Raw genomic sequence first — 24,053 nt, 5'->3', positions numbered from 1 at the left:
TAAAAGCAATATAATATTTGATTAGGCGAACGATACGGGGACCTGTAGAAGGGGAAAGGAAGGAGAAACAATTGCTTAATTGATTTCGAAACACTAATGTCCATGTGTGGAGTAAATCTGACAAGAAGCAAACTGAGGAACAGTAACTTGAGTAAGTGTTCCTGGAAGTAAGAGTATCCTTGGCACAAAGGGTCAAAAATCCAAAAATTAAGCCCTTAAAAAAATATGCCCATATTTTTGAAAATATGCCCATATTTTTGAAAATAAGCCCTTATTTCTAAAATATGGCCTTATTTTCCATTATTAAGGCCTTAAATCTTTAAGCCCTTAAACAAATATGGGCATGAAAAAATAAGCCCTTATTTGAAAATAAGGCCTTACGAGAAATAAGGCCTTATTTCTGTAAGGCCTTAATAAAAATAAGGGCATAAAAAAATAAGGCCATAAAAAAATATGGGCACAAAAAAATAAGGGCATAAAAAAATAAGGCCTTATTTTTTTGACCAATCATAAAGCTGAATAGAATTCGCCTGCGCCGCTCATGCGCAGAGCAATATCTCATAACAAACATGGCGAATGGGGGGTTCAGAGATCGTGATGAATTTTTGAGAAGAATTTGTGCTGAAATTGCAAATTGCGAGAGAATTGGGGTTTCCGATGAGGTGTATGTTCGCTCAAGGTAAGCATTGTTTACATGAAATGACTGTTTGATTTATATCAGTGTAACATCTTGATCTTGCTCTAGCTCCGGATGCGCAGTAGCGATGCGCAGAAAAATATGGGCATATTTTTTTTAAGGGCTTATTTTTTTACGGTCATAACAGAAATAAGGCCTTATTTCAGTAAGGCCTTAACAGAAATAAGGCCTTATTTCATTATGCCCTTATTTCCTTATGGCTGTAAATATTTAAGGCCTTATTTCTAAAATAAGGCCTTATTTTCAAAAATATGGGCATATTTTCAAAAATATGGGCATATTTTTTTAAGGGCTTATTTTTGGGATTTTTGACCCTTTGTGCCAAGGATATAAGAGGGTATGCCCAGGTTTCGGTTGTCTTTGTCTCTCGCTAACTGTTTTAGTTGCACAGACAGAGAGTCTTAACTGAGGTATGACTGGACACAGGACGCAGAGGTGTATGTCCAGGATGCCTTTGAGTTGTGGCAGTATTCAAAAGAGGACCTTATTAAACTCAGAACTCAAAACAAATTATTTGAGTATTGTCTGTCATTGTCATTACAACGGTGTGTATTTTTTCCAGACGCGAAAATGCTGTCAAACCAACTACTGTTTTTTCTCATTCAATTTCTACGTCTGTCTGGGTTCGATGAGGGATAGTGTCAGTTCATTACATTTAGTCAAGTTTTGATTAAATGTTTTAACATAGAGGGGGGAATCGAGACGAGGGTCGTGGTGTATGTGTGTGTGTATCTGTCTGTCTCTGTGTGTGTGTAGAGTGATTCGGACTAAACTACTGGACCGATCTTTATGAAATTTGACATGAGAGTTCCTGGGTATGATATCCTCAGACGTTTTTTTCATTTTTTTTTTATAAATGTCTTTGATGACGTCATATCCGGCTTTTCGTGAAAGTTAAGGCGGCACTGTCACACTCTCATTTTTCAACCAAATTGGTTGAAATTTTGGTCAAGTAATCTCCGACGAAGCCCGGACTTCGGTATTGCATTTCAGCTTGGTGGCTTAAAAATTAATTAATGACTTTGGTCATTACAAATCTGAAAATTGTAAAAAAAATATTTTTTTTATAAAACGATCCAAATTTACGTTCATCTTATTCTCCATCATTTTCTGATTCCAAAAACATATAAATATGTTATATTTGGATTAAAAACAAGCTCTGAAAATTAAAAATATAAAAATTATGATCAAAATTAAATTTTCGAAATCAATTTAAAAACATTTTCATCTTATTCCTTGTCGGTTCCTGATTCCAAAAACATATAGATATGATATGTTTGGATTGAAAACACGCTCAGAAAGTTAAAACGAAGAGAGGTACAGAAAAGCGTGCTATCCTTCTCAGCGCAACTACTACCCCGCTCTTCTTGTCAATTTCACTGCCTTTGCCATGAGCGGTGGACTGACGATGCTACGAGTATACGGTCTTGCTGCGTTGCACTGCGTTCAGTTTCATTCTGTGAGTTCGACAGCTACTTGACTAAATGTAGTATTTTCGCCTTACGCGACTTGTTTTGGTTATCGGGTTAGCTGTCTGTAGGTCCCGTGGAGAGTGCTCTGTCGGGGACAGCTGCCTCCAGCTCCGCAGCTGTCTGCTTGTTGTCGTTGCGCACTGCGCGGATCATTATTCCTGGGAAATTTGAGTGTCGGGTCTGATTGTCCGGGCGATGTGTTGAGGTCCCATCTTTTTTTTTATCGCTCTACTCTAGTGCGATTGATCCTGTTGCTTATTTCCCCGAAGGCCTCGAATTTGTTCACTTTAAATTTGTGTTATTTGCGGTTGAATTGAAAAGCAACAGTAACAGAGATAGCAAACAACGCAGAGAAGAACCACAGATACACGAATGCCAATACCCTCTTTGTCACAGCAGTACTGAACATCCTCCCACTCGCACCGACACACGCACACAAACACAGGCAAACGCGGCCACACATACACACAGACCGACACATACTGTAACAAGAAAATTGGTTGATTAAAATCAACATGGCCGAAGCAATGTTTTCATAAAAGAAGCGGTATTGTACGGGCACATGTTGAATTTGGGTTACATGTGTTGCAGAGTATTAGAAAATTCGTAGGCATAAAAACATGCAAAGAAGAGTGATAGGTCCCTTTTGTGAATATAGTCAAGTGGATAAATTGATTACTTGTGTATTGCACTAGTTTAGCTGTTACAGCAGTCCCTCTCATGAACGGACACCCTTGGGCCAGTGCAAACCTGTCCGTACATTGCAGGTGGCCGGTCACGGGAGAGCCCCTCCCCCCTCCCTCCCCATCACACACTCAGACACACTGACGGACTGAGTGAGTCTTTGTTACTGGTGAACGAGCTCTACTTGTCCTAAAACAATAAGGTCAAACTACTACAACTTATAACCGAAAGGAAAAAAACTGTCCTGTAAAAATGACGTAAAATCAACAGTGTCAGAAAAAGAGAGATAAAAGAAATCCTCAAATTCCTGAGGATACAGGCACCCCATGAAAGCAGCCACGAACATACTCACAGAGGCACACTGCGCTTGTGCAGATACTTTGCAAAATATGAATTGAAAACCTGCACTTGTGGTATTTTCTATTTTTTTGTGTGTGACTTTATTGAATACTTCAGGCAGTGGCTTTTCCCTGTCCAGTTATCTCTTTCGCCTCTCTTACCCCTCGCTTACCCACCCCCACCCCCTTACCCTCCACTCCCTTTACCCAGCCCCGACAGCACAAATTTCTAATCTGCAAGGCAGAGTACACATTTTCTAAAAGGAAGACTACTCCTCTTCAATTATATCCAGAGATCTTCCATCTTTCTCCACCAAGTGGTCGAGTCTTATACCCCCTTTCCACACAACCGTTCTAGGTCCCGTTCCCGTACCGACCAAGGAACGGTGCGGGCACAGAAGGGATCGGGAGAGAACCGCAATGAACGTAACTGATCGTTAACGGAACTGCTTTGGTCGGTAGGGACGGCTGAGTTTGGGCTGCATGTTCAAATTTTTAGCCGTTCCCCTCCCGATCAGAATGAACGGTAATGGAACCTCAACCCATCGGTAATGGAACGCTTGGATCGTTAAAGGAACTTAAAACAACGGTAACGCAACGGTAGCGCTCTCACACACTGAGTTGTCATACCATTCATTCGTTCTAGGTCCCGTTCCCTTACCGACCAAGGACGGCTGCCACTATGGTCAGACTATATACGCTGCTGAAAGATGCCAAAAACGGCCGTTTGCGCAGCGTTCCATTGTTGTGGCAGCAGTCCTTGGTTGGTACGGAAACGGGACCTAGAACGGCTGTGTGGAATGGGGATATAACTTTTGACACCGACAAACTGAAGAATGAACAGATCTATGAGGTAACCGTCTCAATGGTCCAGGCTCAGGAACAAAGAGTATGTATGGTCTGGGGCGATTGTAGCTTCCCTTCTTCGTGTCCGATAGACAAGGACAATAAATAGTAGAGCATTGTGCAATTTCGTGTTGGCATCTTCTCCACTGAAAGCTATAACCCAAAGTGCTTACCCAACTTCTAATTTCTAACCCAAATCACCCCCTCCTGCTAGGTACACGTGCACTCAAGTTAACCTCTGCTTTGACCTGTGTGCCAGGAGTCGGATGAGAGAGAGAGAGAGAGAGAGAGAGAGAGAGAGAGAGAGAGAGAGAGAGAGAGAGAGAGAGAGAGAGAGGGGAGAGAGAGAGAAAGAGAGAGATATAGAGAGAGAGAGAGAGAGAGAGAGAGAGAGAGAGAGAGAGAGAGAGAGAGAGAGAGAGACCCACCCTGTAACTGATCTCGTGAGAACGGTAATAACAAACGAGACATGTCACCTCTCCGAATGCATTCCAATAGATGACCGCTCCTGCGGCCATCAATAACCAGCCAGACATCCACCCTGCTAGCCAGCCAACGAGCCAGCCACCCAGACACACCCACAGACACACACCCACAGACACACACACCCACAGACACACACACACACACACACACACACACACACACACACACACACACACACACACACACACACACAGACAACATTACCCCCCACACAAATCCTCACACACACGCACACACACACAGACACATTCACTCACTCACTCACACAGAGCCATACAAACACACACACACACTCACGCACACACACACACACACACACACACACACACACACACACACACACACAGACACAGACACACACATTTTTGGCAGTCTTGTATGAGCCCGCCTCCGTTCATGAATCATGATTCAAATTCAGTTAGGTGTATGGCGGTTTGATGTGGCCCCTGTCAAAGGGATTGCGGGATCCAATATTTGGTGAACAAGTCCCTTGTCGCCTGCCTTCGGGTCTCTGCTATCTCTGGAATAACAATTTTCTGAGTGGTGTGTGTGTGTGTGTGTGTGAGTGAGTGTGTGTGTGAGTGTGTGTGTGAGTGTGTGTGTGAGTGTGTGTTCAGTAATAAAGCAGACAGTTTTGTTGTTTCATTTCCTCACGACCGGCACGGTTGGCCTAATGGTAAGGCGTCCGCCCCGTGATCGGGAGGTCGTGGGTTCGTACCCCGGCCGGGTCATACTAAGACTTTAAAATTGGTAATCTAGTGGCTGCTCCGCCTGGCGTCTGGGTTAGTGCTAGGACTGGTTGGTCCGGTGTCAGAATAATGTGACTGGGTGAGACATGAAGCCTGTGCTGCGACTTCTGTCTTGTGTGTGGCGCACGTTAAATGTCAAAGCAGCACCGCCCTGATATGGCCCTTCGTGGTCGGCTGGGCGTTAAGCAAACAAACAAACAAAATTTCCTCACGGACTTGTTTTACCTGCCGAAGAGGCTTCATCTATAAATATTTTCAATAATTCATGTCTGTTTGTTTTTATTCCTCGTTTGTTGGGATTCAGAAGTATCGTATAACAAGTTGTGATTTGAATATTGTTTTCTGCTTGCGTGATGATTTTCACCACGAGAGAACATTCACTATTTGTACAGTGGAAGCATGTCCGTAATTCAGTCAATTATGCAGATGTGGTTGCGTTTTTACCCCTGCGCTTCGTGTGCGTGTTTTGGGCCATACGGAATGTGTGTGTGTGTGTGTGTGTGTGTGTGTGTGTGTGTGTGTGTGTGTGTGTGTGTGTGTGTGTGTGAATGTGTGTGAATGTGCCTGTGTGTGTGTGTGTCTGTGTGTGTGTATGTGTGTGTGTGTGTGTTGTGCTGAATGGATGCAAATTCTGTTCCAAGTGATCTCCACTCTTTAACTTATTTGAATTACATTTACTACAAGTGTTCTGAACGCTATCTGAACGTCCAAAGAACGTGTTCTGAATGATGCCTGCATGCAGCATGTCTTTTGTGAATAACGTCTGTATTGCCTTTGTCTTGTCGGTGACGTCATTGATCTCTGTGTTCTACAAGGTATTTGTAGTCTGTGTTTAAAATGTTTGCAGTGAAATATGCTTGCTTCGAAAGACGTGTGAACATGTGTGTTACGTAAGATTAGTCATGCATGACGTCTGTGTTTGTCTGTTTAATATAACATTTTGTTGTTTTTCTGAACAACGTTTACGAGTTGTGTGTTTGAAATAACGCCTGCTCTAATTGACGTGTACAATTTGTGCGTTTATCTTTGTGACTTTAGTGCACGACAGTTGAACGAGATGTTAGCGCGCCAAGGCAGAAAGTAAGTTGTTGATTTATGAATTCTTTTCTTCTAACACGTTTTCCCATTCTCATCTCTTTCAGTCATAACTAACGCGTCTTACGGCTGGCTTATTTACCATATAGCTGCGACTAACCATAAAGCACGCACACTTGTATCGCTTATTGAATTACTTAGCTCGGTAAAAGCACCGGTAATTGTCACGTCATCACATATAATTGTGTGTGTGTGTGTGTGTGTGTGTGTGTGTGTGTGTGTGGTGTGTGTGTGTGTGGTGTGTGTGTGGTGTGTGTGTGTGTGTAAAACAGTATTTAAAGAATTCTTGCACAGAAGTAATGCCATTACATTTTCCCCTTCAACTTTAAACACAGGACTAAAGAGATGGGGGTGTTAACGTTTTTACATTTAGTCAAGTTTTGACTACATTTTTTAACATAGAGGGGGAATCGAGACGAGGGTCGTGGTGTGTGTGTGTGCGTGTGTGTGTGTGTCACTGTGTGTGTGTGTGTGTATGTGTGTGTGTGTGTGTATGTGTGTGTGTGTGTTTGTGTGTGTCTGTCTGTCTGTCTGTCTGTCTGTCTGTCTGTCTGTCTGGTGCGTGTGTGTGTGTAGAGCGATTCAGACTAAACTACTGGACGGATCTTTATGAAATTTTACATGAGAGTTCCTGGGTATGATATCCCCAGACGTTTTTTTCATTTTTTGGATAAATGTCTGATGTCGTCATATCCGGCTTTTTGTAAAAATTGAGGCGGCACTGTCACACCCTCATTTTTTAATAAAATTGATTGAAATTTTGGCCAAGCAATCTTCCACAAAGGCCGGACTTAGGTATTGCATTTCAGCTTGGAGGCTTAAAAATTAATTAATGACTTTGGTCATTAAAAATCTGAAAATTGTAATTAAATTTATTTTTAATAAAATGATCCAAAATTACGTTCATCTTATTCTTCATCATTTTCAGATTGCAAAAACATATAAATATGTTATATTCGGATTAAAAACAAGCTCTGACAATTGAAAATATAAAAATTATGATTAAAATAAAATGTCCGAAATCGATTTAAAAACAATTTTATCTTATTCCTTGTCGATTCCTGATTCCAAAAGCAGATAGATATGATATGTTTGGATTGAAAACACGCTCAGAAAGTTAAAACGAAGAGAGGGACAGAAAAGCGAAACCACTACCGCGCTAAACAGGCTCGTCAGTTTCACTCCGTTTTGCACAAGCGGCGGACTACGGTCATTGTGGAAAAAATGCAGTGCGTTCAGTTTCATTCTGTGAGTTCCACAGCTTAACTAAATGTAGTAATTTCGCCTTACGCGACTTGTTTTCAGTTGAAGTCTAAATGTTGTTATTTCGCCTTACGCGACTTTTTATTTTATTTTATTAAACTTGTTTATTTTTTTTAGCTTTGCAGTGCTGTTTTGACTTTGATTTGCCATACATTTAAAAAAAATCATGTTCAATATGAATCCTCTTGAATGAGTTTGAACTTCGTGTGTGTGTGTGGCTGGCTGGCTGGCTGGCTGGCTGTGTCTGTCTGTGTGGGCGTGCGTCTCGCACGTAAGAGAGGTCTAATGAATATCCCAGAATGACTGTCAACAATACAAACCATGGTCCTGAACGCTCATACCTGATCTCTTTGTGAGAAAGAGTAAAGTCACGAGAACTGACCTTTACAATGCATTCACCACGCCATCACAATCGCAAGTCACATTGGCTGTGGAGAGAGGGTGCAGGGAAGGATTATGGACTGTTAATACCCGGGACTGGTGTTGGCATGTTAACGAGTTTGGCTGTACAACATGTACTCGCTTTCTGGGGGCATTCTTGCAAAGATATATAGATCTGCAAAACGTGTGGGGAACAGGTAAAAAGTGCATAACTGTTGTACTTATCCCCACTGTTATTTGGTTGGAAATGTAGTAATTGAGTGGTTGAAATGTATACGGTTTACGAGCATTGCAGTAATTGGATGGTTGAAATGTATACGGTTTACGAGCATTGCAGTAATTGGGTGGTTGAAATGTATACGGTTTACGAGCATTGCAGTAATTGGATGGTTGAAATGTATACGGTTTACGAGCATTGCAGTAATTGGGTGGTTGAAATGTATACGGTTTACGAGCACTTAGTGGGTTTGAATGAGGGTTGTATATTTTTCCAGCCTTATAATAATCATGCTTCTAACTTATTTTAATTGCAGGTTTACTGTAATCGCTTGTGGTAATATTTCCGAACTATTGTGACATCTGTTTACAATGTTTGATTACAGAAACGGCAAGATATATGGTCTCTGCTTTTTAAAAAGTGAAGAGAGTTGGTTGCATATAATCCATATTTTTGTAAAAGAGATTTGTTTTCTCATCACAAATCACGTGGTCTGATAGCAAAATAGAGTACATGTATTTCAGCTTTAGATAGAAAATATCACATGACATTGTTTACACGCACGCACACACGCAAGTACACAAGCACACATGCAAGTATGCATGCACGTACACACGCACGCATGCACGTACGTTCGCTCACGCAGTATGCGCACACGCACGTATGCGCACACGCACGTATGCACACACACACACACACACACACACACACACACACACACACACACACACACACACACACACACAACCCAGTACTAACCAAGCAAGATGGAAACGGAGGCTAGGCAAAAAGGATAGAATAACGGAAAACACAGCATAAGCTTCTAAAAGACAATGTAAAGCTTTGGAAAGAGTGTGAAAGCTTTGTTATCCTACTAGCTCCTAGTGATTACGAGGGGATTGGGGAGAATGTGAGGCCGTTTCACCACCGCACTAGCGTAATGCCAGCAAACAGAATGATAAAGCTTCTTAAAGGGAGAAAAGTTGTGACAGGAAAAACAAAAACACTATCTGTTAGCACAGTTTACTACCCCCCTTCCCGCCAGGCTGAGTGAATTGACGCATTGAAGATAAATGTCACAGCTTACTTCGCTTTTTATGTTCGTCTTACAGTTATTTCTTTTATTTCACTTGTTTGATGTTGATTTCTAATTTTATTTTTTAGTCTTTAAAAAAAAAAAAGCGGATCCTTTTTATAAACCTATATTATTTTCTTTACAAGTACAAGTCATCCCATTCTGTCAAACCAAGGCTAAGACGCAGTGGTTGCATTGTATTTTTCAGTAAGAAATCGGTCTAATGAAACATGAACCGGTATTTGTGACCAGTCGCCGCTATTTAAAAATGTTAATGTTAATATTCGCAGAGATAAAAAGACAGTGTACATTCAAAACTGGATCGACAGTGGAATTGCTCAGATTGGTCATATTTTGGGACAAAATGGATACTTATCCTATAATGCATTTAAAATTAAATATCCAAATGTGCGAGGAGATTTTGTATTGTACCAAGGTGTAATCCAGGCTGTTAAAAAATATCAGAGAAAAATCGGCTTAGAATTTGATAAACATTTTATTATGACAGAGCCCAATGTGTGGAAATGTATTTGTAAAGGTAAGACACAACTTATTTACAAAAAGCTGATTGAACATGTTACGGTCCCAAAATGTATCCAAAAATGGTCTGAATCCTTAGACTGTTTGTTAGATAAGAAGGCTATTTTTCAACATGTTTTTAAAACAACAAAAGACACTTGTCTGAGATGGTTCCAGTACCGACTATTGTACAGAATTTTGCCCACAGAACGGTTTCTATTTTTGCGAAAAATTGTGGATACGTCATTGTGTACATTTTGTGGTAGAAATGAAGAAACCCTTTTACATATGTTTTGGGGGTGTGATAAAGTGCAGACTTTTTGGATAGAATTTGTAAATTGGCTAAAGGCGAACTGCACCCATTGTGACAATTTAAAACTGTCTAAAGAACTGGTTCTTCTTGGAGTTGCGAACAATGTTGTCACCGATAAAGCTTTTGATGTGTTAGTAATCTGTGCCAAACACCATGTATATATTTCCAAAATGAACAAAAAGACCCCTCATTTTCAGACGTTTAGTAGAAATTTTAAGCAAAGATTTATTTGTGAAAAGTATAACGCAGTTGTAAATAATACAGTAGATAAATTTTACAAGGATTGGCGCCTGTATATGCATGTTTTGATGTAACCCTTTTATATATATATAAAAAATTTTTTTTTTTTTTTTTTTTTTGCAAAACCTTCTGATACTGCGACCACCAAGCTCTGAACATCCCCCCCCACCCATCCTCCCACCCCATGTATGTTGTAATTGTTCAAGTGTTTTTCGGTTATATGGATCTGTCCTTTTGGTTAAGTGATGTCCTGTAATGTACAGAATTATATGTATGTAAAGAAAAAAAAATTCACCAAAAGAGAATAAAAACAAAAATAAAAAAAAAATGTTACCGGTTAAAGGGCGAGCATTCCCGACTAACTCGGTAGGGACCGAGTCACCGTTCTTCAACGCCGAGAGGGTCACAACAGTTAAGCACACAAAAAGTGTACGCAACGTCACATGTTCAAGAGTTAGTCAGTGAAAGCTGGCTGGCACTTGTGGGAAAAGCTGACAGCCACCTGAAGAGCTCCACCTTACGGGGCTGAGTTGATAGGGTTAGTTATAACTGAAGAACTCTAGCATAATGATGTCGAACGCTGTTCATGTTTGACACGACTCCAACTACTTCAGTCTCAAGTGGTTGCTCATCTGCTCTCTGAAGATTTGTTTTGTTTTTGTTCGCTTGGCTGCCTTAACGTCGGTAGTAGGGCTGCTATCAACCCATGGAATGCTGCACGCCTATACACTCCCGGGGAATGTCCTAGTTCCTCAGCTATGTTATTGTTATAGTTGTGTTTGCTTGATGTGTATCCGTGAGACAAAGAGAACGTGCACTGTGGTGAAGGAACCAGAGTGTTCTGGTAGAATTATCAGAAGACTGTGGCATGAGCGATTCTCTCGAGCATTGGCCGTCCGTGATAAGAAGAATAACGCTTGAGAGATTCTCTCATGCCATGGTCTTCTGAGTCTTCAAATCAACAACAACAACAACAACAACAACAACAACAACAACAACAACAACAACAACAACAACAACAATGCTTTCACCTCTCTGTGAAAACCAAAAAGAAAATTGTGTGTTTGGAGATATATATCTATCTTTAAGACAAGACCCAGTCGCTTCGATGTGAGTTGAGGTCATGGCTATCACGACCTTGCTCGCCCAGAGTCAGATGATGACAGCCCCAGTGGCATCACTGGTTGGACCCGTCACACGCAGTCTTACAACCTACTCGGGAGGTTGGAGGAGAACAACATGTGATGAGTCGTACGTGGAGCCATCATCAGCGCCACAAGAGCGTGGACAAGTAAACACACAAAGACACTGAGAGAGAACATTGGAAGGATTGGCAGTGGGGGTTGGAGTGAAGGGTTGGGGCGGGGGGCACTATGGTATATACACATAGATGGGTTTGGGGGGTGGAGGTGAGATGCCTCTCTGCTTGCTGGTCTCCTTGCTGCCTTGCCAACGCAAGTTCTTCGGGCCATGCAAGTGTTTGTCTGCAGCTGCGGGATGCCACCACAATCATAGGCGTAGGAGACTTTTCCCCTTTCCCCTTTGTTTCTTTTGTCTCAGTTTCTGTCCAAATAGACGATGTTGGGAAAGAACTCTGCTGAAGATGACGTTGTTATGACACTTCCACAGCCCAGACAAACCCGACTTCCGGAAGTCGTCTATTAAGGGAAGGTAATTATAGTCCTGTTGGGTTACCCTGATGGAAATTCGGACTGTTTCTTTCCCTGTGGAAAACGAGCTTTTATACCGTAGGCTACCCACATGTTTTCTTTTGTTTCTGTATGTATGCATGTAATCATATTTTTCCAATCCTGAGACTTTTGCTGTGTACTTGGGATCTTTATCGTGCGTGTACACGGTGCACACGGTGGTGTTCGGACCCCGACGAAAGTCTGCACATATTTGGGAAATATATCCCTCGCCGAACCCGGGATTCGAACCCATGTCGATATATAGCGACGAGGTTGTTTCCAAGCCTGTGCGCTTCCAACTGAGCTACGTATTTCCCTGTCCATGTGAGGGTTGAATTTGGATAGGTTATTTCATGAGCAAACTAGGTTACAAAGTCCTTACATGCCAAGAGTCAGTGTGTCCAAGGTCTTAGCTTTGCAAAAAGAGACAGAAGTCTAGATCTCCTGTGCATACATTTCTTGTACGGCGAAAGTACAATAAATATTTGTACCCCAGAAATACAAAAGCAACAAAGCAGCTCATCGAATAGCATGTATCGAACAGCGTAGATTTTGCTGAAACTATGTCTGCACCGTTATTAAAAATGTACGCATCATTTTCTGTCGACTACTGTTGTTTCAGAGTTTGCGTTCCCTGAAGGCAGTGTTTGTGTAACGACATTCAAGGGCCATGAGAACTGGAATCAAAATGAAAAGTGTCACGGAAGCATCCGTTAATATCATTAACTTCATTCTCTATTTTGACACGCCATACATTGCCGGTGTAACACGAAATTTTTACTCCACGAAAAATTTACTCCGGAGTAAATATTTCGTACGAAATTCTTACTCCGAGTACACTTTTCGTACGAGAAAAGAACTCCCCAAGGCACGAAAAAATTACTCCCTCCACGAAATTGTTACTCCCCATTTTTTTTTTACTTCCAGTAAAAATATCGTACACAGAAATTGGATGCGGGCGAAGGGATAAGGCCAATAAGTGATCTCGCGCACACGAATGTCGCGCTACCCTCCTTCCACCCCTTCCACCACCAAGACTAACAGGGGACAAGGGAGTAAAAATTTCGTACACCTGGCATGGGAGGTTAAATTGCTCGTGTTGGGGTGAGTACTAGAACTGTACCCACGGAATATGCGCGATATAAGACTCATTGATTGATTGAAGTAATTTATTCGTTATTTATTCGTCAGGGGAGTAACATTTGTGTACGAAATGTTTACTCGGAACTCACCTGTCTTGGGGAGTAATTTTCTCGTGCAATGGGGGAGTGCTTTTTTTCGTAAAGGGAGTAACTTTTTCGTACGAAATGTTTACTCCGGAGTAAAAATCTCGTGGGAGTAATTTTCTCGTGTTACACCGGCCAATTGAAAACTCATATTCATAATTATAACGATCAAAGGAACAACTGCAAGTTTTGTTTCTCAAAACTTGAAGGATGGTTTTGGGGTGTCAAACTAACTAGATATGTAACCCATGTTTTTTTTCTTGTTTCCCCTTTGTTTACGTCAAGGTTTTGGCATGTACTTTTCGCTGGATATGTTGCTTGTTTTATAACAGCAGTTGTATTGTCGGTGAATATACTTCATACAGCAACTCATTTTGATCGATTATACTGAAATTCGCTACGAAAAAGGAACACTACTTGTTGCTCTTTTGCTGACAGTAATCACGCTAAACGTGAGCGAAATGTTGTCTTAGTTCAGCGCCTGTTCAGATGACCTGCATTTCTCATACGAAGAGACATGGCAGTATATCACAATTTTGTCTCGGTTAAGTGCGAAACACTGTGGAAAAGTCAGTTACCTTCGCGAAATGTTCTGGAGAAGCCGTCAAAATCACGGAAAGTTAGACTGAAGAGGTTGGAGAACGGTTCCGTCTTGTGTAAGTGTTCCGGAACCTCTTGCTGGTAACATGTAAGTTAAACTTATACTTTTTATATTCGAGGTACAGTGGTACCTGTGGTGAAAGGACACACTGCCAAAATGTCCCCACATTTGGAATTGGCCTGTCTTGGCGGATGTATTTTGATGAAGTTAATAAAGAAGGGGGTAAAAGGAAGTGTTCTTTCTTTGGAGGAGGTAATGGGATAAAAGAAAGTGATTTTTCTTTGGAGGAGGTAATGGGATACAAGAAAGTGATTTTTATTTGGAGGAGGCGAGGGGATACAAGAAAGTGATCTTTCTTTGGAGGAGGCAATGGGATACAAGAAAGTGATATTTCTTTGGAGGAGGCAATGGGATAAAAGAAAGTGTTCTTTCTTTGGAGGAGGTAATGGGATAAAAGGAAGTGTTCTTTCTTTGGAGGAGGTAATGGGATAAAAGAAAGTGATTTTTCTTTGGAGGAGGCAATGGGATAAAAAAAAAAGTGTTCTTTCTTTGGAGGAGGTAATGGGATAAAAGAAAGTGTTCTTTCTTTGGAGGAGGTAATGGGATAAAATAAAGTGATCTTTCTTTGGAGGAGGCAATGGGATAAAATAAAGTGATCTTTCTTTGGAGGAGGCAATGGGATAAAATAAAGTGATCTTTCTTTGGAGGAGGCATTGGGATAAAGGAAAGTGATCTTTCTTTGGGGGAGGCAATGGGATAAAAGAAAGTGATCTTTCTTTGGAGGAGGCAATGGGATAAAAGAAAGTGATCTTTCGTTGGAGGAGGCAATGGGATACAAGAAAGTGATCATTCTTTGGAGGAGGTAATGGGATACAAGAAAGTGATTTTTATTTGGAGGAGGCGAGGGGATACAAGAAAGTGATTTTTATTTGGAGGAGGCGAGGGGATACAAGAAAGTGATCTTTCTTTGGAGGAGGCAATGGGATACAAAAAAGTGATTTTTATTTGGAGGAGGTTATGGGATAAAAGAAAGTGATATTTCTTTGGAGGAGTTTATGGGATACAAGAAAGTGATATTTCTTTGGAGGAGGTAATGGGATAAAAGAAAGTGATCTTTCGTTGGAGGAGGCATTGGGATAAAGGAAAGTGATCTTTCTTTGGGGGAGGCAATGGGATAAAAGAAAGTGATCTTTCTTTGGAGGAGGCAATGGGATAAAAGAAAGTGATCTTTCTTTGGAGGAGGCAATGGGATAAAAGAAAGTGATCTTTCTTTGGAGGAGGTAATGGGATACAAGAAAGTGATCTTTCTTTGGAAGAGGTAATGGGATAAGAAAGTGATTTTTATTTGGAGGAGGCGAGGGGATAAAAGAAAGTGATCATTCTTTGGAGGAGGCGAGGGGATACAAGAAAGTGATCTTTCTTTGGAGGAGGCGAGGGGATAAAAAAAGTGATCATTCTTTGGAGGAGGCGAGGGGATAAAAGAAAGTGATCTTTCTTTGGAGGAGGCGAGGGGATAAAAGAAAGTGATTTTTGTTTGGAGGAGGTGAGGGGATAAAAGAAAGTGATTTTTATTTGGAGGAGGTAATGGGATACAAGAAAGTGATTTTTATTTGGAGGAGGCGAGGGGATAAAAGAAAGGGCTTTTTATTTGGAGGAGGCGAGGGGATAAAAGAAAGTGATTTATATTTGGAGGAGGCGAGGGGATAAAAGAAAGTGAGTTTTATTTGGAGAAGGCGAGGGGATAAAAGAAAGTGATTTTTATTTGGAGGAGGTTATGGGATAAAAGAAAGTGATATTTCTTTGAAGGAGGTTATGGGATACAAAAAAGTGATATTTCTTTGGAGGAGGTAATGGGATAAAAGAAAGTGATTTTTATTTGGAGGAGGTAATGGGATACAAGAAAGTGATACTTCTTTTGAGGAGGTAATGGGATAAAAGAAAGTGATTTTTATTTGGAGGAGGTAATGGGATAAAAGAAAGTGATATTTCTTTGGAGGCCTCTCGTCCAAGGGCCTCGCAATGCAGGTACCATTTCAGAGATCACAAACTTTGGTGCATGATGAGTGCTAAATAGTGGTAACGAGTATATGGCTCTTTTAAAGGCACAGTAAGCCTCCTGTAAACCATCACAGAGCTCCCCGAGCGTCTACATACAGTACAAGCATACTTCCATTTGAACGCTCACCGAACGGGAACATCCTGGCTGCTTTCTGTCGAGCGTGAGAAATGTCCAAAGAATTTATTTTTGTGGACGTGGTCCTCTACAACAATGGCGCCTCGTTTTGGTGCTGGACGGCTGTTATGAATATTCAATACCGGAAATCACGCCCGGACAGTAAGCCTCCCGTAAACCATCACAGATACTGTCAGGCTTTTACACACAGTACAAACACCCTTCCATTTGAACGCTCACCAAACGGGAACATCGACCGGCACGGTTGGCCTAGTGGTAAGGCGTCCGCCCTGTGATCGGGAGGTCGTGGGTTCGTACCTAAGACTTTAAAATTGGCAATCTAGTGGCTGCTCCGCCTGGCGTCTGGCATTATTTGGTTAGTGCTAGGACTGGTTGGTCCGGTGTCAGAATAATGTGACTGGGTGAGACATGAAGCCTGTGCTGCAACTTCTGTCTTGTGTGTGGCGCACGTTATATGTCAAAGCAGCACCGCCCTGATATGGCCCTTCGTGGTCGGCTGGGCGTTAAGCAAACAAACAAACAAACGGGAACATCCTAGGTGCCCTACGTAAAGAGCGAGCAATTTTTAAAGAATTAATTTTGCAGATTGTCTCGAACACTTTTTGGACCCATCCTGAACTCAGGTCAAAATGAGTTACTTCCTTTCGGGTCTCATTCTATCGATGTAAACGTGGATCGATGATTATCAGAATGTTTTTGGACCGTGGTGCGTTTTTGCGCTAGACCTAACTTTTAAAATCTAAATAATAAATTGACAACTTGTTACACAAACATTCCTACAAAAGAATTATTTTTTCATCAAGACAAGATCAGTACAATTCGAAGTTGTGAAAGTTTGAAAAAAGAAAAGCCCGGAAGCAGGGTCACGCAAGGGTCGTAGCAGACGACGGTTTATGCATATCGCAGTTCCTCTCAACAGTCAAAAGCCATCGCTAGAGTTCTTGTGAACCACAGCCGTTTGTTTCGTGCATAAAAACGTGCTATTGTAGATAAGCTCACATCGAGTCGCATTCAAATGACTAACTGACGACTACATTGTGAAAAAGGGAAACTTGATCACACGGGTTCATGATGGCTCAGGGGTAAGATAAACCACGCAAAAATACTTTCTTTGAAAATTGTTCGCTCTTTACGGAGGGCACCTAGGATGTTCTCAATCGGTGAGTGTTTAAATGAAAGGGTGTTTGTACTGTGTGTAAAAGCCTGACCGTATCTGTGATGGTTTACGGGAGGCTTACTGTGCCTTTAATACAGGAATGAAGCAATTTACTTTCCCAGTTTTATCTACCTTCAAAGCCAGCTGCCTTTTGGGAGCTTGTTTACATGAATATATTCAAACTCAAACGCTGTGCTTTGGGACATACAGCGTCAGTCAAGCGTGACGTGTGACCAATGCTGACACTTCGGCTACATCAGATTGAAGAAAGAAAGAAACCCGTGGACGGTGAATTATGTATCGCCTCCACCGGTGGAAATCATAACACTAAAATGTCGGCTTCAACACAGCAAACAGATAATTTATTATCATGTGGTACATGTTTAAATTGCATCTCATTTCAACAAGAAGTCAAGTGTTTGTGTACGAGTCCAAGTGGAGGCGGGGTCTTATCCTGTGTGAAGCCTGGACAGACCCCAGACAGTCGGCCAGGAAGGAATGTCCCTTGAGTTAATTAGCTCTCTTTGGGGGGAATATAGTAATGCGTGTTTCTGTCATTGCATTGGTCACAGAAACAACGATGGTGCGGGTACACGTAATCGTAGTGTCAGCTACTTCCGTTGTGTGGGCGTGCTCGTACAACACGCTTCCGGGGTTTAGAGGAAATTGGCCGGGGCGGAAATTGACCTCCACGCGACACGAGTGGGGACATAAGAGGCTACTCTTTCGGTCTGTACTCCTGGAAGAATGTCCCGCAGCTGGACCAAGTAATCGAAGAACACGTTTTGTTGACCTAGGTCATTTGTACTTGCAGACGTCAGCGGGATAGAGGTCGTGGTGCCTGTTGATCTTGACTAGCTGCAAATAGGGGCAGATATAAAACATTTTTGTTGCACATAGGATGAAAAGTTGCATAGTTTGTGGATGTGGATATGGAACAGACAGACACACGCACAGACATTTTCGGCGAATTGCCGTTAAATATGACAAAAGAACAGGGGGGGGGGGGGGGGGGGGGGGGGGAAATCAGTTGCGAAAAAAAGAAGAAGAAAAAGGGTGTAGAAAGTGCACGGAAACCAAACAGGATGAAAGTTTGTCGACAGAAAGGCGGAGGGGGCCGTTCCAATCACTACTAGTGTTAATACCCTGTTAGTCAATCGTTTACACGTACCGCACCCGTAATAAGAGAGGGAGAGAAACAGAGAGAGAGGCCCAGAGAGAGAGAGGCCCAGAGAGAGAGAGAGAGAGAGAGAGAGAGAGAGAGAGAGAGAGAGAGAGAGAGAGAGAGAGAGAGAGAGAGAGAGAGAGAGAGAGGACGAGAAATGCAGATAGAGAGGCAGAGAGAGAGAGAGGACGAGAAATGTAGATAGAGAGAGAGGCAGAGAGAGAGAGAGAGAGGCCCAGAGAGAGAGAGAGAGAGAGAGGACGAGAAATGCAGATAGAGAGAGGCAGAGAGAGAGAGAGAGAGAGGACGAGAAATGTAGATAGAGAGAGAGGCAGAGAGAGAGAGAGAGGCCTAGAGAGAGAGAGAGAGAGAGAGAGGACGAGAAATGCAGATAGAGAGAGAGGCAGAGAGAGAGAGAGAGGACGAGAAATGTAGATAGAGAGAGAGGCAGAGAGAGAGAGAGAGGCCTAGAGAGAGAGAGAGAGAGAGAGAGAGAGAGAGAGAGAGAGGACGAGAAATGCAGATAGAGAGAGAGGACGAGAAATGCAGATAGAGAGAGAGGACGAGAAATGCAGATAGAGAGAGAGGCAGAGAGAAGACGAGAAATGCAGATAGAGAGAGAGAGGACGAGAAATGCAGATAGAGAGAGAGGACGAGAAATGCAGATAGAGAGAGAGGCAGAGAGAGAGAGGACGAGAAATGCAGAGAGAGAGAGAGAGGACGAGAAATGCAGATAGAGAGAGAGGCAGAGAGAGAGAGGACGAGAAATGCAGATAGAGAGAGGACGAGAAATGCAGATAGAGAGAGAGGCAGAGAGAGAGAGAGAGAGAGAGGACGAGAAATGCAGATAGAGAGAGAGGCAGAGAGAGAGGACGAGAAATGCAGATAGAGAGAGAGGCAGAGAGAGAGAGAGAGAGAGAGAGGGGACGAGAAATGCAGAAAGAGAGAGAGAGAGGACGAGAAATGCAGATAGAGAGAGAGAGAGGACGAGACATGCAGATAGAGAGAGAGAGAGGACGAGAAATGCAGATAGAGAGAGAGAGAGGACGAGAAATGCAGATAGAGAGAGAGGACGAGAAATGCAGATAGAGAGAGAGGACGAGAAATGCAGATAGAGAGAGAGGCAGAGAGAGAGAGAGAGAGAGGACGAGAAATGCAGATAGAGAGAGAGGCAGAGAGAGAGAGAGAGAGAGAGGACGAGAAATGCAGATAGAGAGAGAGAGTGAAAGTTTAGTGAAACATTCTGGACTCTGTCTTGACTATGGGACTGCATTTAAGCTTCGGGTGTTAAGAATTAATGTTCTAAAAAATCTAATGAAAATGGATATTTTAAAAACAGCTTTAAAAATGTTTGCTTTAAAATTGTATTCTTTATTATTTCCTGGATCTTAAAAAAATATAGAGATGTCATGTCCTCTGAAAAAAAATGCTCCAAATTAAACAACATCGCATGTCTTCGCATGCTACTTGGAGACCAGCGGTCTTCCTATTTTGGCTAGTCAAACGTTACTAGTCTCGATGATAACTGATCCCGGGTTTTCAGTGTTGATCTGTTAGTCTGAGGCTGACAAATTGACATGTTTTGATGTTGTTTCACGCGACTTGTTTTCAAATTGACATACGAGTCACTTGCAACGTTGACTCGACTCAACATTTAAAAAAAAATCCCACTTTACATAGAAAGTAGCTTAGATTTCTGTCAGCGTTATTCTAGTTTAGGTTGTTGCTGATTTTTACTTTTAGTCAAGTTTTGACTAAATGTTTTAACATAGATGGGGAATCGAGACGAGGGTCGTGGTGTATGTGTGTGTGTGTGTGTGTGTGTGTGTGTGTGTGTGTGTGTGTGTGTGTGTGTGTGTCTGTGTGTGTGTGTAGAGCGATTCACAGTAAACTACTGGACCGATCTTTATGAAATTTGACATGAGAGTTCCTGGGTATGATATCCCCAGACGTTTTTTCATTTTTTTTATAAATGTCTTTGATGACGTCATATCCGGCTTTTTGTAAAAGTTGAGGCGGCACTGTCACACTCTCATTTTTCAATCAAATTGATTGAAATTTTGGCCAAGCAATCTTCGACGAAGGCCGGACTTCGGTATTGCATTTCAGCTTGAAGGTTTAAAAATTAATTAATGACTTTGGTCATTAAAAATCTGAAAATTGTAATTAAAATTATTTTTTTACAAAACGATCCAAAATTACGTTCATCTTATTCTTCATCATTTTCTAATTCCAAAAACAATATAAATATGTTATATTTGGATTAGAAATAAGCTCTGAAAATTAAAAATATAAAAATTATGATAAAAATAAAATGTCCGAAATCGATTTAAAACACGCTCAGAAACTTAAAACGAAGAGAGGTAGCCTACAGAAAAGCGTGCTATCCCGCTCAGCGCGACCATTACCGCACTATTCTGGCTTGTCGATTTCACTGCCTTTGCCACGAGCGGTGGACTGACGAAACTACGAGTATGCGGTCTTGGTGAAAAAATGCAGTGCGTTCAGTTTTATTCTGTGAGTTCGACAGCTTGACTAAATGTAGTAATTTCGCCTTACGCGACTTGTTTTCTTTTGTTGGCGTCAGCAGAATTATCATTACCGTGGGCGTTGTCCTCCTCCTCCTCCTCCTCCTCCTCCTCCTCCTCCTCCTCCTCCTTCATCCCTTCCTCCTTCTCATCCAAACCCTCATCATCATGTCAATATATATATTATCACCTTACATGATTGCATGCCCATGTGATATGGCAGCTATGTCAGCTTTCTTGTTCTTGGCATGCAAAGCCACATTTCCGAGTGAAACGCACAATTTCCTATTGATTTTCCAGCGTTTTGTTATTGCCACATGCTTGAGATGACCTTCTGCCTTTCGTCTGTTGAACGCAGTCGCAGCAGTTACTTTGCATCTCGACGCATTAGATGAAGAAACATGATCCTATGGGTGGAAACGAAGCAGTAGAAACGCTTAGGCTTTCAAGACGTTGCGGTTTCAACGAAGAGCAAACGGTACGATTACGATGGTCTATGTTTCCAGTCTGATATAGTTATCGAAATATGTGACCGCGTTAATCGTCATGATTACAGAATAACAATGGTGACTGCGGGTGAAAAATATTGGGGAAGGAGTAATGTACTGACCTATTCAAAAAGAGGACGGCACTGGTGGAAACGATAATACGGCATGAATAAAAGAACACAATTTAGTGCACATGTGTTTAACCACTGTGTGCTAGACCTCAATTGATTTGACTGGTTTACCATATTCAAAAACTAAACCCGTTTTACGAGAGCCGCGCTTGGAAAATGATACCCGTTTGGAAATTATCTAGCGCGAACACTGGGAATGGTTAAACGTACAACGTTTGGTCTGTAGATAAAGTGCGTGGCAACTTAGCTAAGACTGGGAACAGCAATAACAGGTAATGGATAAACCAATACATCACAAGGTTTGCATCCTGGAGCCTGGATCTTCGTAAACACGTAATTTGTTTTTCGTGGAAAACATCATTTCTCTTCAGCTTACCTGTACCAGTGACTGAATCATGTCGAGTCCTCGGCTTTCTTTTCAAAATGCCATTTGTGATACAATATCGCGGGCCTGGAGATTTGCTTGTCGTAGCTGCTTCCGTTTCAGAGGGATATTAATGTGGAAAATATAGGAGAGAGATAAGAGCAGGATAGTTTATTTGCGGAGAGAGAGAGAGAGAGAGAGAGAGAGAGAGAGAGAGAGAGAGAGAGAGAGAGAGAGAGAGACAGACAGACAGACAGACAGACAGACAGACAGACAGACAGACAGAGACAGACAGACAGACAGACAGACAGACTAATATTTCAGTGCAAGCAAAGTGGTTTAGACCACAACAGGGGCCGGTTTCATGGTCAAGCAACGCCGTCGGTCAACTGCTGTTGAACGAGTGAAAATCAGTAATCCTATGAAATCGGGTTTCACGAAAAAGATTTTTAGTCGGCCCACTCTGCCTCTTCGTAACGGGAGTTGCCCGATTACAGAGGTGCCCTCCCACAGCACCGCGTTCGGACAACCGCAGTCGGGCGACGAAGCAGTGGACCACCATGATACCGGCTCCAGGTCTCGCTCGAAATAGTTAAGAAGCTGACTACTTCGGAAGTCTCAGACATTGTGGCTGAGTTCAGTGCGGCGGGGATTGTTCCTGTCCGCTTTTTTCAAGAGAAATTATGTTCAGAGCTGTCTTCTCAAGCTGTGACGTTAACATACATTGTTACAAGCGTACCTGAAAAGAATAGGGAACAAAAGAAATCTGAACTGAGAATCAGCTGCCTTATCGTCATTCCTCGCCTACCTCTCTGCCTACCTCTCTGCCTACCGCTCAGCACCTCCGATCCTCACCCCCTCCCCCTCCCCAACACTCACATACCAGCACCCCCCCCCCCACTTCCACTCACAAAACCCATCAACATCCCCACACACCTACACACCCCGGAGGGATCAGTAGGAGCCTCTGTGAAAGACGGGTTGACAGCGTGGTCAATTCAAAAACAAAATAATGAAGTCGGTCAACATGAAACGAAACAGGGCGGATGAAATTTGGTTCCCTGTGCTCGGTAATTAAACTTGTTAATTATCTTGTCAAAGGAAAACGATGATAGCTGGAGTACACGACGAATTGCCATCCATTAACCATAGGTATGTCAGCGTGGGCGTTCAACGCCATTTGTCATTTCAGCTTCGTCTTGTTTTGTTGTTGTTGAGCTTCTTCTTCTTCTGTTGTTCGTGGGCTGCGCCTACCGCGTACACTCGTAGGTAAGAGTTATTTTATTCTTGTATGCCACCCCCACCCCCTGCAATCCGCCATTACATTTCATATCTTATCCCAACTCACATATAGCAGTCAACCCTAGTTCAGTGCTGGTAACGCTGTACGCGTCCCCTTGGTAACAAGGGAGACAACTCTAAAAAAGAGTGACCAATACCCATACTGGTATCAAGGCCAGACCAATACTGAGTCCGTCTTTCTTATGCGCGCGCATATGCCGCCATTTGTCTTCATTCCTAACCCAGCGCTCAGACGAGTTGGTCGCTGTTTTGTACGCTCCTGCTGTTTTGACACTGGGTCTTGGACTTGGTTTCATTCCCCTTGGTATCTTCTTCTTCGTCTTCTTCGTCTTCGACTTCGCAGCCTGTTGTGGTGAGGTCTTTCCTTATTTTACACGGTTTTCTGGCTACAATTGGCCTAAATTTGTACTTGTAAAATGTTTTGATTCGTGAGTTCATTTTGACATGGCCGATAGTGGCAGGAAGAAGCATCCTCCCAAGCAGGTACCTGCTGAGTCTTCTCCTAAGAAAACGCCTAGGAAACCTAGACATTCAGGCCAGGCTGTTGTTACTGTTGTAGAACCGTCTTCCAAAAAATGCTTTGATGTTTTGGTCGATTTGCCGGCGACCTCCATTTTGCCGGTTAAGTCCTCGGACAAGCCTGTCAAGGACGATAAAGCTGTGAAAGAGCCTAGTTCTTCTGCTGGTTCAGGTTTGGTCGCTGCGGACGTAGCTTCCTTGCTTTTGTCACTTAGTTCGCAGGTTAGCTCTCTGGCTTCGGAAATTTCCTTGACGAGAGCTGAGCTACGGGCTCTTCCTTCCGGTGTGGCGGATGTTGCTTCGCTGGCCAAGG

At 42.4% G+C, this 24,053-nt stretch overlaps 1 protein-coding gene across 3 annotated transcripts in view; it reads left to right on the top strand.

The window, feature by feature from the left end:
- Window positions 1-24,053, top strand: part of LOC138975880 (calcium/calmodulin-dependent protein kinase kinase 1-like) — a 187,971-nt gene that overhangs the window by 54,165 nt on the left and 109,753 nt on the right. For 2 of the 3 annotated variants that reach the window (XM_070348653.1, XM_070348655.1), the window contains exon 3: window positions 6,311-6,352. The exons of the other annotated variant lie outside the window; for it this stretch is intronic. In XM_070348653.1, the coding sequence (XP_070204754.1) occupies window positions 6,311-6,352 (42 nt within the window). The remainder of the gene's footprint in view (window positions 1-6,310; window positions 6,353-24,053) is intronic. 3 annotated transcript variants of the gene reach the window in all.

Source organism: Littorina saxatilis, linkage group LG9 (genome assembly GCF_037325665.1).
Source record: "Littorina saxatilis isolate snail1 linkage group LG9, US_GU_Lsax_2.0, whole genome shotgun sequence".
In the NCBI taxonomy this organism is placed as follows: domain Eukaryota; kingdom Metazoa; phylum Mollusca; class Gastropoda; order Littorinimorpha; family Littorinidae; genus Littorina; species Littorina saxatilis.
The sequence above is the reverse complement of the archived record's forward strand: the minus strand, read 5'-3'. Positions and strand labels throughout refer to the sequence as shown.